At 41.9% G+C, this 16,707-nt stretch overlaps 1 protein-coding gene across 2 annotated transcripts in view; it reads left to right on the top strand.

Annotated features, from left to right (window-relative positions):
• ATIC (5-aminoimidazole-4-carboxamide ribonucleotide formyltransferase/IMP cyclohydrolase) overlaps positions 1-15,121 on the top strand; it is a 40,527-nt gene extending 25,406 nt beyond the window's left edge. For both annotated transcript variants that reach the window (XM_019523392.1, XM_019523393.1), the window contains exons 12-16: positions 1,004-1,132; positions 2,160-2,252; positions 12,001-12,183; positions 13,963-14,118; positions 14,763-15,121. In XM_019523392.1, coding sequence (XP_019378937.1) covers positions 1,004-1,132; positions 2,160-2,252; positions 12,001-12,183; positions 13,963-14,118; positions 14,763-14,882 — 681 coding nt within the window. In that variant the 3' untranslated portion in view covers positions 14,883-15,121. The remainder of the gene's footprint in view (positions 1-1,003; positions 1,133-2,159; positions 2,253-12,000; positions 12,184-13,962; positions 14,119-14,762) is intronic.
• Positions 15,122-16,707: the final 1,586 nt, after the last annotated feature.

Raw genomic sequence — 16,707 nt, 5'->3', positions numbered from 1 at the left:
GCAGATAGACTTTTCCATCCTAGGGAAAATCCTAGAAGTTAGGCTGATTGGCCTACAGTTACTTGGGTCCTCCCTCCCACCCTTCTTGTGGATGGGCACAGCATTGGCCCTCTTCCAGTCCTCAGGGACTTCTCCAGAGCACCACAGTTATGGAAGAGTTTCACTAGGGGTTCTGCAACTGCAGATACATTTTACTTACTGCAGGTAAATTTTCCTGAATGCCCCTGGACAGACAAACCCTGAGAGAATCTCTCTGCAAGTTATGTTCCTAGTAGCGGGACTTCTCTGTCCCTCCATTCTGACATTTAAGATGTTTTTTAGTCCAGGGGTTTTCAACCTTTTTAGACTAAGAGCACCCCTGGATAGATTTGAGTCACTCCTCAGAAAATGCCAGCTTTTACTTTTCACTCTTTTTACAACAGAAAACAATATTTTTTTTCTGTTGCAAAGAAATCAGAAAGTGCACAACTATGGCTTTCTGTTTTGAAATCTCTGGGTTTATCTTGTAAAGCTAACAATTTGTAAACGTAACAGTCCTAACATTGTGTGGCATCCTGCAGCACCCTTGAAAGGATATCAGAGCACCCCAGGGTGCCACGAACCTGGTCGAGAATCACTGCTTAAAGCCCTGCTTCTTTTCCAGAGAAGGCTACCTGCTCTCTGTGGACAGCCTCTGCGGGTGCTCTAAAGATCAGGGAAGTTTACAGAGATGGTGGACTTCTCCAACTGGCATGTTGGTGCAGCTAGAACATTTCTGCATGCACCTCTTTGCATATCCCATCTACCATTTGCCATCTACCATATCCCTTAAAGTGAGGTTTCTTATTTTGGTATTAATAGCTGGCTCCATTTATCTGTTATTGCTTCTGATACTTTGGCAGTGCTCCCTCTTATCAGTTCATCTCTTTTGGGTTTTTACATATTATTATGTGTAAACTGTTCCCAGAAACCAGATCAGAAAGGCCCAAGGAGTATGAAATGCTACTTATATGTCTACTTTTAGATGGACCCTTATTATGAGCCAGATGAGAATGAGATTCGAACCCTCTATGGATTGCATCTCATGCAGAAGAGGAATAATGCAGTTATTGACCAGTCTCTGTTCACGAATATTGTTACCAAAAATAAAAATGTAAGTAGAAAATAATTAATGAAGGATCAGTTTGAACACTGGGAGTGATTTGTGTGTTTTACTTAGGAAAAGTGGAGGGATTCTATTTTAAGACCCTTTAAAGCACTTGGGGAGACTTGGTTTTCAACAATTTGATGCTCAGGTCCTGGTCAGTCTTATTTAGGCAAACAGAGAGAAATTGTCTTCTTTGTACCTACTTGCAAAAATATGACTAGCTGGATTGAGTCCCTTTTTTTTTTCTTTTGCTGATGTATCAAAATATTAGTAATTTGTATAAATTGTAAGATACCACTTTGTTTTTTATTATGCTTAAGCAGCCATATGGTAAGTAACCATTGTGATCTCATTTTGAGTCATTGTTTAATAGCCCTATTTATTTACACTGTTGCATAAACACCTGGCTCTCTCTATTCCATGCAGATTAGTTTAGTCATTAAAGATCACATGAGTAATGAACAGCTAATTACATGCACCTAAAGAATTGCAGCCCTTGCCCTTTACTTAAAGAAACAGACCTAGGTAAATGCGTAAATAGCCATGGGATTGGAGGTGAGATGATAAATTTTGTAAATGGAGAACGGTTTAACAAATTAGTAGCAGATTATCTGTAAAGTAAAATTTATAAATGTGTTTCAAATGACAGCCCCAGTTCTGCAAATATTTAAGCACATACTTAATGCATGGGTAGTCCCAATGAATTCAACTGGAATTAAGCAAGTACATAAGTATTTGTAGGATTGTGGCCAGTATTATTAAAATATCTACCCATTTCTTATCTGCCAAGAATCAAACTTGGTTTTGGGCGTTGTCTTTTAAAGAGTTGATGGCATTATTACCTAAATTGTTCATTTATAACTGTTAGACCAAGCAGATTTGTCTTGGTAATAGGGTATCTTTGTTGTCTTTTTTGCTGTAATATAAAATTGTACTTGCAATGGGCTTAGCCTTGCAGATTGATAGCCAATGGCAAAGCATTATAAATCTGCAGTTTAAGTGGCACATTTATTACTGCTTTTTGTTGTTTCAGCTGCCTGAGTCTGCTTCCCGAGACTTGATTGTTGCCAGTATCGCTGTCAAATACACCCAATCCAATTCAGTTTGTTATGCCAAGAATGGGCAGGTAACCAAACTGGGCTGCTTGGGGGAATATACCATATCAGCCAAACTGGCCTGAAGTAGTCATTGTCAGGCACCAGGTATAAAATCTCTTAGTGTACAGGAAGCTATTAAACAAGTTAGCTTAGACAATGTTATTCAGAACAGTAGCTAATGTTCTGTAGCTCTCAAGTGGCTGCCTTAAAAAGCGGAATCTCTGGATCTCTCCACACATGGTACTGGATGATAGTCTTGGAAAACAGGGACTTATGCTAGCAAAGACTTACATACTTCAGCTTTACTCGTGTGAAGTGTTATCAGGATCAGGCCTTGAATCATTTGCTTCATATATAGATGTTTTATCCAGGTGGGGTATTTTGGGGTGATGTTTGCCTGAGTCGTTTTTTCTACTAAAGTTCAGCTGCCTGGGTGTTGTGTAGTATTGTGCTTTTATTCACATAAAAAGAGCAATAGTCTCATCTTGTTTCCCTCAGTTTTGGAATATCAAGAATGATAAGATCATCTGTATTTTAAGAAGCTAAGATGGAAGGTGGGGAGGGATTTTCAGGTGTGTTGTGTAATGTTGCACCTTAAAATTAATTGGAAGGTATGAATATATATATAGATAATATATATTTCTTCCAACATTTATTCAATATTGGGTTTAAATACCAAAAGGGTTTTACACAGACTAAAAATCACTTCCTCTCTTTATTACTTTCCATTATGCATCATTTCACTAATTCTCCTCTCACCAAGGAATGTCTTCTGTATTGGGAGAAGCTGGGAACAAAGGGCACTATCTGGCTCTTGGTACATCATAAAGAATCAAAATGGGGAACGTTCCTAACTTTAGTTCCTCTCAGAGGTACATGTTACATGTTTGATACTCAAGGGTATTCATTTTCATGCATCATATTGTCTCTATACAGGGTTGAAAAAAAATTCTCTTGCATTACCTAACATTTTTTTTTGGTGCCAGAGCCATATAGCACACAGCAAGTCATTAGTTTGGAAAGTTAGTATTTTTCCCCCTCTCCCTATGGCTTTTTAAGTAGGTCTCCATTTTGAAAGCATTAATTTTGGTGGCCTTGGAACAAAAGCCTTACTATCTCCACTTCCCTCCATACAGCAGTAGCCTCACCAGTCTCTGAAGCCTTTTCAATGATGTGCTGCTGCAGATGTCTCTGTAATGATTGTAGTAATGCATGTACCATATGTAAGCAGGGTATGGTCATACATGAGAAACTGTAATTAGAATAGGCCTTATTTTACTAACTAGCGAAGTATCTAACCCAGACACAAATGCTTCTGTTTCTGAATGTACAGCACAAGCCTACATTTATTTTAATATATTTCTTATAGAGGGGCTAAGTCGTGGACTTGATGCAGGAATTTCTGGATGAAATTCAGTGGCTGCTTACATAGGCAGTCAGAATAGATCAAAACAGTCCTTTCTGGCCTCAGAACCTATGAGACGTCCTCTGGGACTTAAGGATTGGCATTGCCCTGTGTTAGTTTTTGAAATACACTGAGAGGTCTTATTTCTTTGTCTACAGCATACCTATCTGAGAAGTCCCTTTGTTCAGATTATTCTCAAAGCAGTGCTGCCCAGAGATAACTGATTTCCTGATCATCTTCCTGATCTTTAGATCAGTATTTCTACATGGAACATGCAACATTCACCTTCCAAAAATAATTAAAAGCCAGGAAGAGATGCTTGATTCCTTCTTCATAGTGATTTAGGGTGGGACTGTGCAATTTGTGAGTGGCTGGGGGCTGCATGCCATGTGCGCTGCACTAGCCAGAACTGCATGAATGCCTCCCCTTCTGCACTGCATCCCTGCACTCCCCCTACTGCAGCTCATACCTGTGTGGACCCAGCTGTACCCTGCACTCCCCATGCCATGCTCTGTTCAATGCACTGGGGTGAGCTCAAAACAAGCCAGAGGAGGGACTGGGACTGGGACCGGGACCGGGAACCAGGAGACTGGCTGCTGTTGCTGCCAGAGTGATATGGGGGTGGCATCTAGGCAGGAGCCTGTGGACTGCAAGTTCATCCTTCGCAGGCTGCCAGTTGGACAGTCCTGACTTAGGACATATTCTTGGCATCAAACATGAACTGTACCAAGATGATATGGGGCCAGTTTGAAGAGATGAGTTTCCTCTGTTAACTTTGTCTTTAATTGCTAAAGGCAGGGGTAGGCAGCCTTTTGGCACTGTGGGCCTGTGCTTGTGACCCACTGCCTGCAGTAGCAATTCCCTGAGATGCCGTGGGCTGGATCTGGCCTGCAGGCCATAGGTTACCCACCCCTGGTCAAGGGGATACTTCATTTTCACCCCTCATTTTGTTTTCTTAAGTGGAGTTTTTGTACATCAGTTATCTACACTTCTTTCAACCAATTCAGTTTTTTGGAGGATTATAATTGGAATAGACACTACAACCATAGCAGGTGCCTTGTGCTAATGAGGCTTAGGAAAGGAAAGGATGGGAAGAGTGTTTATGGACTTGAGTGTCACTTAATTTGCAGGAAACCAGCTGTCACTAATTGCAGTAAGCATGTTCTTACTTCCCCTGCCTGCCTTTCAGCAATGGGAAAACCAAGCATTATAATGTGCAGCATGTTAGGGTAACTCTTTGTTTAATGATGCAATCACTATTTCATTTAAAAATTAGCAATTAAGTTTTTCCCCTTTCTCTGCATAGTATTTTAAATATAAAACAAACCAATGTATTTAACTGTTTTTAGACTTTTTCCAGCTATTGCCTCACATTTCTCTCATATTGTGATGGCTTATATTTTGGCTTTCAATTCCAGAACTTAATTGAGAATTTCACATTTAAGTTGTTGCATACTAAGATTAGTAGGCATGTCCATAGCAGCATGAATAACCTGTTAAGATCCTTTGAACTAGTGGTTTTCAGCCTCTTCTTGGGTTTGTTGCACCCCTTATCAGTTTTATGAATTGAGTGGCTCCCTATTTCAAAAAACTAATTTATATGTTACAGTGCTCACCTCCTTGCAAAGGGGCCAGACAGCGGGGGCAGAGGATCACCTGGGTAGTGAGCCTGAGTTTATCTGCTTATCTCTTCACACCTCACCTATCTCCTCACACCTCAGGGCACCCTTCAAAGGTTCTGGCAGCGCCCCAGATTCCTCCAACACTCTGGTTAAGACCCACTGATCTGGACGTACCACGTAACTTTCATTTGCTGCCAGTGTAGGAGTCATGCTGAGAGGTGGCACCTTCGCCTGTCCTCATCATACAACAATTTAATCCCTTCTGCTTTAGACCAACAGTCTGCACCCTCTTTGCGGTGGCAGACTGAAATGACCCAGCTTCAGTTTGAGGCAAGCCAATGCTTGGACCCAGCTTTTGCTACTGCTGCCACCTGGCTATGGCAAATCCTCAGTGCCCAGTCGCAGCTCAGCACAGGTGAAACCCCCTAACACTGAATACTGGTAAAGCTCCCCAAACCATATCCAGTGGCTCCACAGGTTAGATCTAGCCCATAGGCTATGGGTTGGTAACCCTTACTTTAGACGAGTGGTTTCCAGAGTTTGACTCGCATATCATCTTTCTATGAACTCTGATACTTGAACAAGCACATGGGGTTACTTGACCCCAGTGCTCTTTCCTGCCCAAAGCAGGGGGTTGGACTTAATGATCTAATAGGTCTCTTCTGACCCTAGAAATCTGTGATATCTATATATATTTCCCCGTATTGTGCACATTTATTTTTGGCCTTAATAAACTTAATTGAAGTATTTCAGGAGTCCGGAGTAAAATAAATGCCCAAGGAAGCCTAAAAGGCCTGATTATAAAGAGGCCTGGTGAGAAAATGAGAATTCAGTTTTTTGGGGGGAAAAATGAGGTTTTAATATTTATTTTAATATGGAATAGAAACCCTAAGACCTTTCTAATATTTTAAAGAAAAAAGCAGAACAGGAACACCCAGTAGCTCTGGGATTGGAGCTGTGGTTTAAATCTGTTAGAAGGATCTCTTGCGGGAAGGCAGTGGGTGTTTCTTGCTTTGCTCAGAAATTCCTTTCTGGACCTGAGAAATCTTTCTGAAGAGATTTCATTTAAATAAATACAGGATCTTCATAAAGTCCTTGTGCACTTTTAAACTTTAATAACTTAGGTTGTAGGTATGATGGAAACAATCTGCAAACGGCATTTAAAAACAAAGTTATTAAAGTTTTAGGACAACTAGAGTACACAATACCAGACTTCAACATAACCACCATCCATCATGATACAGTGCTCAATCCAATCTATCAACTCCTTGAAAATGCTTCCCAGTTGCTCTTGAGTTACTGCACTAATTGCATTGGTGATCCCAGCCCTACGTTCCACCAAAGAACGTGGTTTTGACAAGTAAGCTGCTCTTTTAACATGTCCCCATAAAAAGAAGTCCAACAGCAACAGGTCAGGTGATGGAGCTGGCCAAGCAATTGGTCCACCTCTGCCTATCCACTTCTCTGGGAAAACGTCATTTAGGAACTGTCATACATTCAGAGCGTAGTGGCACAGAGTTCCATCTTATTTAAGAATAAATTCATTATTCCTTACGAAGCGTAGCATTGTGTACTCTAGTTGTGCTAAAACTTTGATAAATTTGCTTTTAAATGTTGTTTACAGATTGTTTCTACCATACCTACAACCTAAGTTATTAAACTTTAAAAGTGCACAAGAACTTTATGAAGACCCTGTACTTTCTACAAGGGAAGTTTGGGTTACACTGAATCAGCCTTTTTCCAGAAAAAAAAAAAATTTTATGGAGAAGTTCCTAACTAGCTCTAATTATACTTTCTGCTTTTAAACATCTCAGGTTTCTAGACAGTGTGTCAAAAAGAAACGCAATGAAGCAGCCATTGCTGTGCCCTTTGTGCCACACAAATGATATTACAATTAATGTGTCACAAAGGTGGCTTCAATACATTTTGGTATACTTCAGAGATATATTCAGTGCCTTGACCTGTCCAATTTATGTATAAAAGTTTTGCTAATTCTTACCTGGCACAGAAACCAGAGGTCACCGTGTTCATCATTTTACAAAATTTAAATTGAGACAAAATATAACATTTTGAGTGGCTCTTGGAGAACCTGGAGTGGAAAAGTGCAATTAAGGGAAGGAAGGACATATAAAAGGATCATAGGCCCTGAGGGGCGTGGGGGCTTTACATAGGAATCAGATGGCTTCAGTTCCAGAAGGCATCTTTCTCCTCAGCAGCTCTTTCCTTTACCCATACAGAGGGCCTGGCTGCCTACAATGTGGAAAAACTGCAGAGGAGCTCTTCTGTCTTACAGAAGACTCAAATTTCAGCCAGTTCCTGTGTACCTCTGTATCCTGTTTCCCTCTTCACTTCTTTGGAGGGGATTGTCCATATGTCCACAATTCTGCAGGGCCCAAGCTCAGGACATGCCGTGCAGAGAAAGCTACTTCTCCGCAGCCGTTTCCTATGTGAGAGCACTTTGTTGGGAGTCCCTGCAATGGCAGGCTTTTGCAGCTGCTCTGCACTGGCCCCATTTAATTATATTTAGTTTCTGTAGCGCGTACTGTGCGGCTTGCCACAAGCTGAAGGTAAGGCCTAGTGGAAGATCAGTGCACAATACACACACCAGTAAAAGCCTTATTCCTCGCTGTGACTAAAAGGAATGTTTTGCTTCTCCGCCATTTCCTGGCCTGCTGGAGTGCATGCAACAGCTGCTTGAAATGGAGGGATTTCTTTTTTCAGTTGTTGGCTTACCACTTCCCCCAATCTTGAAGATCCTCAGGGGTACATGTTCCAGGCTTGGATGACCCCTTTCTCTACTCTCTCCCAGTCTGTTGGGCCCAGCATAGTGGTAACTAGGTGAAATTTAGTGGCTTACAAGGTACTGGAGGTCAGACTTGGTCAGACTCAGCATCTCAAGGGATGACAAGGTCCAACAGTCACAAACTCCTCCAAGACCATTTTAGGCAGGACATAAAGGAAAAACTTCTTTACTTTCTGAGCCCCCAAGGCCTGGAATAGACTCCCCCCAGCTGTGGTGCAAGCACCTACTCTGGACTCCTTGAAGAAACATTTGGACATTTATCTTGCTAGGATCCTTTGACCCCAGCTGACTTTCTGCCCCTGGGGCAGGGGGCTGGACCCAGTGATCTTGTGAGGTCCTTTCCAGCCCTAATGTCCATGAAATCTATGAAATGTGTAGTGGGCCTTTCTGGCCTTAAACTCAACAGACATGTAGCTAAACTACATGAATTGCCTGGGAAATGTAAAAGCTCTGCTGCTGAAGTTGGCGAAGTATTGAACCCTGCACCTACGCAGTATCCTGTTGACTGAGTCAGGGTTCCCTGTACAGAGGCTTCACTGCAGGCCTGGAACCTAAGAGAAAAGATGTGTGAGGGTGGGGGCAGGCACTGACGGGAAATATTTTCACTGAGTAAACAGAATAGTTAAACTCCTGACAATGCATAACATTCACGTTGATAGTCAACTCTATACATTTATTAAAGAAGGCCAGTGTTAATTGAGGTGAAATAATTAAGAGCATATGATATTAGGCAGTAGCATGAATCTTTCATTTACTCTTTGGGAAGGGTATCTTACAGCATGTTTTATGGGTCTGGTAAGAGGTGAAGTCACAACATCTTGATGAACGAGAAGGCAAATGATTCATTTCTTTCATCCCAGCCTTTGACTTTATGACTATAACATCTGTTGCAGCTAGCTGAGCTGGAAAGTTTGAGGCATTTGCCAGAACCACTGGCCTCAGCACAGTGTCTCCACAATAATGACCCACACTAGCAAGTCTGATTAGTGATTCAATCTCAGCTTAATGGAAGAAGGAAGAAATTAAGAAAATGGGTTTCACTTTCCTGCAAGCTTTGGGTTTGAAATAGTAAGAGTCCACTCATAAAAATGTGTGTTCAGCTTTTCAAAGCTTGCAAAAGGTTACTGGCTCATACACAAAATGTTAAATCTTCTTCTCTCATCATCCCCACACACACCCACTTGTTACGATGGTTATGAGTGAAGGAAATTTTATATCTTGCTGGTGCATAAAACAGAAGTTACTTGCCCTTGTGCATGTGGGCTACAGGAAATGTGCAACATGTGGGTTTGTATGTCCATGAGTCTTGTTGGATAAACTACATTCCCGATCTGCAGCGAGTCCCACTGAAGGTACAGGGAGGGAGGGTTAGAGAGGAATGGTCCAGTGTATAGTTCTAGTAGGAACTCAGGACAGGTCAGTTCCCTGCCCTTGCCACTTGACATTGGGCCAAGTCCCTTACCCTCTCTGGGTCTTACCTGCAAAATCTTGAGAATAGGATGCCTTGAAGCATGGAGCGTAAGGGTACATAAAAAGACTGTAAGGAGTCAGATGCCCTTTGGATGGGAGCCAGAAGAGTACCTAAGATGGACAGGCAGCAGAGGGCATGACATTTGGCTGTGGGCCTAGCAGGCATCTGTGTAGATTCAAGCCTTCTGGACTCGCAACTTAAAGTAACCTGGTTCAGAAAGATGTTCAGGATACTATACGTGCTAAAATTAAACCTGGCATTTGCATTCCAGCCCTAGCCATATTCAGATGCAGTGTGGCTTTGTTGGTTTCTGCTCCATACAGTCCTACAGCACAGTCCCTCCTTGCAAAGGGGCTGGCATGAGGATATTGCCCAAATTACAGGATTGCCCTCTTTAAATTCATTGAGAGGTAAAAGCACAGGGCAATATTGTAAAATGAGGAGCCTACCTATTCCTGAAGGGGGGCATTGCCACAACTTTATACCCAGCGGGGGCCAGAGGTATGCAGATTACGGGACTTCTAAAAAATGAAACATCTTATTTCTCAAAGAGAATCACTTGCTGCACCATTTATTTTGGGGGAATTCAGCGCCTATGTCTGTATAAAAAAGTGGCTATCTTAAATGATACTTTCTGATCTTTTGTAAGGTTACAGGTTTATGCTAGCCCATAACTCCATAGCAGGGTATCACAATGCTCAGTCACAATTGCTCAGGAAACAAGCCCTGCCCAGCTTTTTCCCAAGCATACACCCTAGAAATGAGGTTGTAAGGACACCCTGTGGGCACTCCAAGTTGCTGCTGCGGAGCACACCTGAAACCTAGATCTTGCACAGGCTGCCAGTCACCCATCAGGGTAGTTTGATGTATGAAGCAAAAGCAGATGGTTGGGGTTTATTTCCTTGGCAGCATAGACAATGCCTATAGACAGGTGTAGGTATGCTGGGGTTTAGTTATGGTGAGCATTTGACACGCTTACCTAAGCCAGTGGTCTCCAAACTTTTTTGATCACACACCCCTATCAGTAAAAAAAATTTTGAGCACGCACCCCCATATATGTATATTTATAGAAATAGTTCAGATATTTTCTTCCTGCACCCCAATGGATCGTCTTGTGAACCCCCTGGGGTGCATGCACCCTACTTTGGAGACCACTGAGCTAAGCAACACAAGTCAGCAGCAATGCTTACAGAACAGCAGAAAGTTCTCCTGAAATTATAACTCCATGGTACACCCAAGTGAAAAAGAGACAAAGGTAAGATATCCATTGAATAAAAAATATGTCTGACAAAAAGCAGAGCTGAAAAATAATGGAAAGCCAAGAAATTTCCTGTCATTCTAGCTTACTTGGAAAAGTCACATTTCAAAGTTTTCTCCTAGAAACAGCCTCTATTCTCCCCTCAGCATGTCTGTTTTACATCACACTCCAGTCCCATTAGATGAGAGTTAGGTGTAGCGCACAGCTATTTTTAAAATCCTGTTCCTTTTGGCAGATGACAGTGAAAACATTGACAGCTTCAGAGCTTTGAAGTTTCAGGATGTGGTGGCTGCGTAGCCTGGTCCTTCCAATAGAGTACCCGATCTTCTTTCTTATAAGACTTTACTGCCTTTGAATCTATAATACAAAAGGAATTACACCTAATCTGCTTAGTCACTTATACTGTGTCTATCACAGGGATATCTGAGCACCTTGAAAGATTACAAAAACATGGGTGGCCTAGACACAGAGCCTAACTTTCTTTCTAATATCCCTCTACAAGTCTGATGCTTAAAATTTCTCATTGGCCACTTTCCTTTTACTGTAGTGAGTATTTTGAAATGAAAGCCAAAATGACATCAAACCTTTTTTGGTTTAATATTTTAGCTCCTTTTGCAGAGGGTGTATGACAACATTTGCTATATATAGGTGTCTACAGTCTGCTTATCCTTTTGGTTAGGGCAAACATTTATATTTTTTGGATGGGAAAGAAAGCCACATCAAGGACAGGGTGGGCCAAGTAGTTTGTGTGCCTGGACTAAGTCAATCTGAAAGAGAGAACTACAATTTGGGAATGGAGGGGAAATGTAACTATAAGGAGCCCTCTACTAAAGGTGGTAAGACATTATGGGCTCAATCTGTTCTAATCTGCTCTGTGCCGATCTGAATTACTTGGGTCCTGATCCTGCTGTTTGTTATACACAGGAGGAACCCAATTATGGAGACCACAGAAATCACAAATGCTGCAGTTTGCCTCATAAACAAGTTGCAGGGGAGGGAATTTAGGCATTTCTGGCATCCCCATCACTTTATTATCAGGTGACAGACTGTGATCCAAGCTTTCCTCTGCTTTAGTGGGGAAATAACTAACTGCTGGGAGGACGTGCATGCACCTATCCAATGTTTATAATTGCTCTGGAACCAGTGCTGCTTTGATGCGGACAGTTGTTCACAAAGATGTACTGGATTCTCAATAATAAAGTTCAATATGTGCTTCAGGTTATCGGGATTGGAGCTGGCCAGCAGTCCCGAATTCACTGCACACGTCTTGCTGGTGACAAGGCAAACCATTGGTGGCTCAGACATCACCCACGGGTGCTCTCCATGAAGTTCAAGGCTGGAGTGAAGAGAGCAGAGATCTCCAATGCCATCGATCAGTATATCACCGGGACTATTGGTGAGGTAAGGCGCAAGGATGTTCTCAAAGACGGGCCACAACCTTCTGCAAAAAAAAGCTACAACTTTTTTAATGGGACCAGTATTAATACATTCATATTTCAGGACCTAGAACATGTTTCACTGACAGAGTGACGGTGCTTCTCATATGCTCAAAGGCTATTCAGGAGAGGACCTGAGTGTGGCAATGATTCCTTTTTTCTTTTTAGTGTCCATTCCCTCCCATAATTTCTTATCATCTTTTAATCTTCTGCCCTGTGAAGGGTTTAAAACCTTCACATCTCACTTTGTAGTTAGTTGCATGACACTGTGCTCTTGCTCTTGTATAACATGAGGCACTCCTTGGTCTCATCCTTGCATAAGTGTGCTTCATCTGCTGCTGTTCTAGCCCTTATCATTCTAGGAAGTGGGACAGCATGACTGAGGCCATACTTGGCTTGTTTTTATTACTAAAGGTACTAGCCAATCTTCCTGCAGACCTTCTGTAGGGGAGGTGGAAAACTGGGAGTGCTGGCTGACTACATGAATATTGGGGTTCACAGTTGCTGATGGCATGTCTCTGATCAGTCTGTGCTTTTGGTTCAAATGGCATTACAGTTTGAAAACTGGCCCAGGTAAAAATAAGGGTCTCGCTCTAGTTCTTTAAGAGCAAAATGTCCACCTCACAAAACCTCAGAAATTATTATTCTTTCTGGTGGTCCTAGCTGAGAGATCGAGGACTTGAATGACATTAAAAGAGACATGGATTTGCACAGCTAAAGGTAGCAGACAGTTGGGATAAAGTAGCTCCTAAAGAGCTGACTTCAGGGCAGGGCTCAGTTACGGGCATGTTGAAGGCATTGGACAATTTCATAATATGTTGCAGATGGATCCCCAAAGTGTTGGAGTAAGAAGGGATAATATTTGTCCAATATCACATACTAAATCCATAGCTGAGCAAAGTATTGAACCCAGACACTTCTGGTTCCTATTGAGTACCCCATCTACCGGGTTGTATTGCAACATGAAGAAACTTGTTCTATACATCTCTCCAAAGAACTTGAAGCCCCAAGCACTGTTTTTTAACCAATAGTCTTTTCCAGTCATCAATTTTACTCTGGATATTAGAAAATAAAGAGTTAAAAGTATTGTCAGAACTGAAGGTTTTTTCACTTTATTTTTACTTGCTTATAGCAGTTTTTGTATCTTGCTGTTTGGACTCTCAGAATCCAACTGACTTTGCTGTTGCAAGCAGTGATGAGCTCAGTAAATAATATGCCCTTTTAAAGTATAAAACCAACAGCTGGAATGGGAACCTAGTGAATCATCACTACAAGAGCAATTGCTTGTTTAAGGGGGTGGGAGCTGGACTGATGCAGTTCAAGAAGGTGAATCATAAGCTAAGCTGGTGTTTGTCAGATGTGTTAGGTCATATACCAAATCCTGTTTGTGTGTGCTGGCATTTACACAGAATGCCATAGCACAGATGGGCCAAGCAAAGCATGATGGCACTGGAAATAGTAAGGGGGAAAGGGAATTATAATGGTGCAGAAGGCATTGTAATCTTCCTTTTAGTAGTCAGTAATCAGCTCCCACGCTCACTTAAAATTTAATAATTCTCAGTGTAAAGTTCCCAACTGCAGAGCACCAAGTAATAAGAGGGCTATAGAACAGATGTTAACGTGAGTATAAAAGAGATACCATCGCTGGGAGGAAAGCCCAGAAGCCTTTTCTGGCTGTCTAATAGCCATAAAGCAGTAAAAAGAGTGAATGCTGTCAAGCTAAGTTGCCTCTTTATTTCTTCAGGGTGATGATCTAGTTAAATGGCAGGCAGTGTTTGAGGAGGTCCCTGCACAGTTAACGGAAGCAGACAAGAAGGAATGGATTGGCAAACTGAATGCAGTCTCCCTCAGCTCGGATGCATTCTTCCCTTTTAGGGATAATGTAGACAGAGCTAAGCGGGTAAGATCATTGAGCAGTCAGGATGTCAGAGTTACTTAAGGAAATGCCTGGGTGGTTTTTCTTTGTTTTAATTTCATGCAAACCACTATGGAATGTGTCTGCATTTTAAACCTGCCATGGGCTAAAAATGCTGACTAGAACTGCTGCATTCTGGATCGTATTTTTATGATATATATGGGTCTCAGTAGAACAGCAGTTGAATAATGATCATTCAACCCATTCATATAGAGTTAAAGGAGGATTGAAATATGACAGAATTGAAAAATATGGAGAAAAATATTTGTGACAAATGTTACAAGACTTTTACTCCTTGATGAACTCTTATCCAGGGGGAGAAGTTCAGAACAATGTATGTGGGTTACTTGCTATATTGTATGTTCTTAAAGGCTGAATTTGGGGGTGGGGGGTGGGTTTTTTTGCATACATGTTGTGCAAACACAATTTAATATGATACAGTTCCTGTTCTGTGACTGGGGCTTCTGCATACTAGTCATACAAATGTGGGAGGTGAGGTTTGCAGTCCGGTCCAGGGAAGAGCATGAGACTTTGATGGTGTAGCGTAGTTCAGTGTTTTGCTAAACAACTTACCTCTTTGTTTTTATTTTTTTTTCACTAACTTTTAATTTCATGATATCTTTGTTCAGAGTGGAGTACAGTTTATTGCTGCCCCGTCTGGCTCGGCTGCTGACCAGGTTGTGATCGAAGCCTGTGATGAACTGGGAATTGTTCTCATTCACACCAACCTCCGACTGTTCCATCACTGATTCCACTGTGGGCTGTCATAGCTGGTAGTCCTCATTTGGCAATGGGCTTGTCTAGAACAGTGACTGTAACTTTACTGGTTAAGTTTGGAAACCCATTCTGTGAACACACAGAGAATATTCTTGTATAATCAATAAATAACCTTCCCTCCACCACCACAACCACTGCTATTGTCTGTGAATTAATAGAAAAGAAGTTGATCTCTTTTGAAAATAAACATGCAATTTCTGGTTGTACTGAGTCTATAGTTTTATGATGCTCATTCTTTCTGTATTCAGGAAAAAGTTCTAGGAGTTAAAATTTATAGCCCAGATATTATCAGTTCATTAAAAAGCTGACAGAACACTATGAAACTCTGGCTTGCAGCCAACTTTAATGAATCAATAAAGACTGTGCTAGAACTGAATCAGTACGGGTTTCTTTGGAGCCAGCAGGTAGCTTTATCCAGGTGTGTCCAATCCATTATCCTCCTCCTTTGCAGTGAGAATGTAATTGTTTCTGTGTCCAAGGTACTTTCTGATTCAGCATGCCAAGTTCCGCTGAGGAAATACGGTTTTGCTGAGGGGCAAACTTGAATTGCTTTCTTGGAGGTGATAGTGGAGAGACTAATTCCTATGAATCTTACATGCTTGATTCTCATACCACGAGAGTTCAATTCAGAGTTCAGACACGGGTATCTGCAATGTATCTTGCCTAGAGCTAATTCTGTTCTCTGTTGTACGCAGTTTACTCTGAGTAGGTTTGAACTCTGATTGGAAAAACAAGCACATGTCCAGAGCTTAGTGAGGTGAAAAGGTAACAATCCCAACTTGCTGGTTATTAGCTATAGCCAGTACATTTCGAGGGAGATTTTTTGGTCACACTTTACAAAATCTGTTTAACTTAGTACAGGTTCACTAGCAAAAATCTCTGGGTTATACCATTATGGGCTTAATCCCCAGCTCATGTAAAAGACAGGCCCTACAGCCATTCAGCTTATGCAAAAGTATGGGCACTGGGGAGGGTGCAGTGCAGGGTGCAAGTTCTAGTCCCAGCTCTGCTACTAACTGCAAATTCCATATTCCCGATTTCTATCTCTCCCTTTATCTTGGCTAGTTAGAGTGTAAAATCTTCAGAAGAGTTGTGCATGTTGTAATACAGTGGGTCCTAAACAGGACCTTCACATGTTTAGGAAGTATATAGAGTAATGTTACGTATCAGGGATAACATTTTCTTAAATAAGAGTTTTTTTGCATGAAGATTTTCCTGTCTTTGAGATACTGTTACTGTGCTTATATGTGGCTTTACTGCTCCTTGAAATCCATTATCTACAGATATCTCCTATCCCCTCAACTCACTACATCTCTGTTTGCTGTCAGCAAGTTATTGCCAGAGCTGTGGAATGAACACACAGACCAGAGAGTGAGCAAAGGGCCAGGATGGAAAAGGATGCTAATAGGGAGGAAGGCAGTGGTGAGAAATGAAACACAATGGGTACGTGGGCATGGAACTGGTGTTAGAATAAGAGGCATGGCATGGGAACAGAAAACTTGGAAGAGGGCCTTAAGAGTACAAGGGGTCTCCTAGGAAATACAAGAGTGTCAAAGACTTGCTCCCCTATGTGACATGTTCTCATTAAAAAACTGGGGGGCTGTGGTGTCAACATCTACACAGTCAAATGGGTCACCAACTGGCTGGAGGGGCGCTCCCAGAGAGTGGTAGTGGATGGGTCATTTTCGACCTGGAGGGATGTGGGCAGTGGGGTCCCCCAGGGCTCGGTCCTCGGGCCCGCACTGTTTAACATCTTCATCAGTGACTTGGACAAGGGGGTAAAAAGCACCCTGTTCA

This window comes from Gavialis gangeticus, unplaced genomic scaffold (assembly GCF_001723915.1).
Source record: "Gavialis gangeticus isolate Ggan-Ray unplaced genomic scaffold, GavGan_comp1, whole genome shotgun sequence".
Classification (NCBI taxonomy): domain Eukaryota; kingdom Metazoa; phylum Chordata; order Crocodylia; family Gavialidae; genus Gavialis; species Gavialis gangeticus.
Note: the sequence above shows the minus strand (reverse complement) of the source record. Positions and strands in the feature narration are given on the sequence as shown.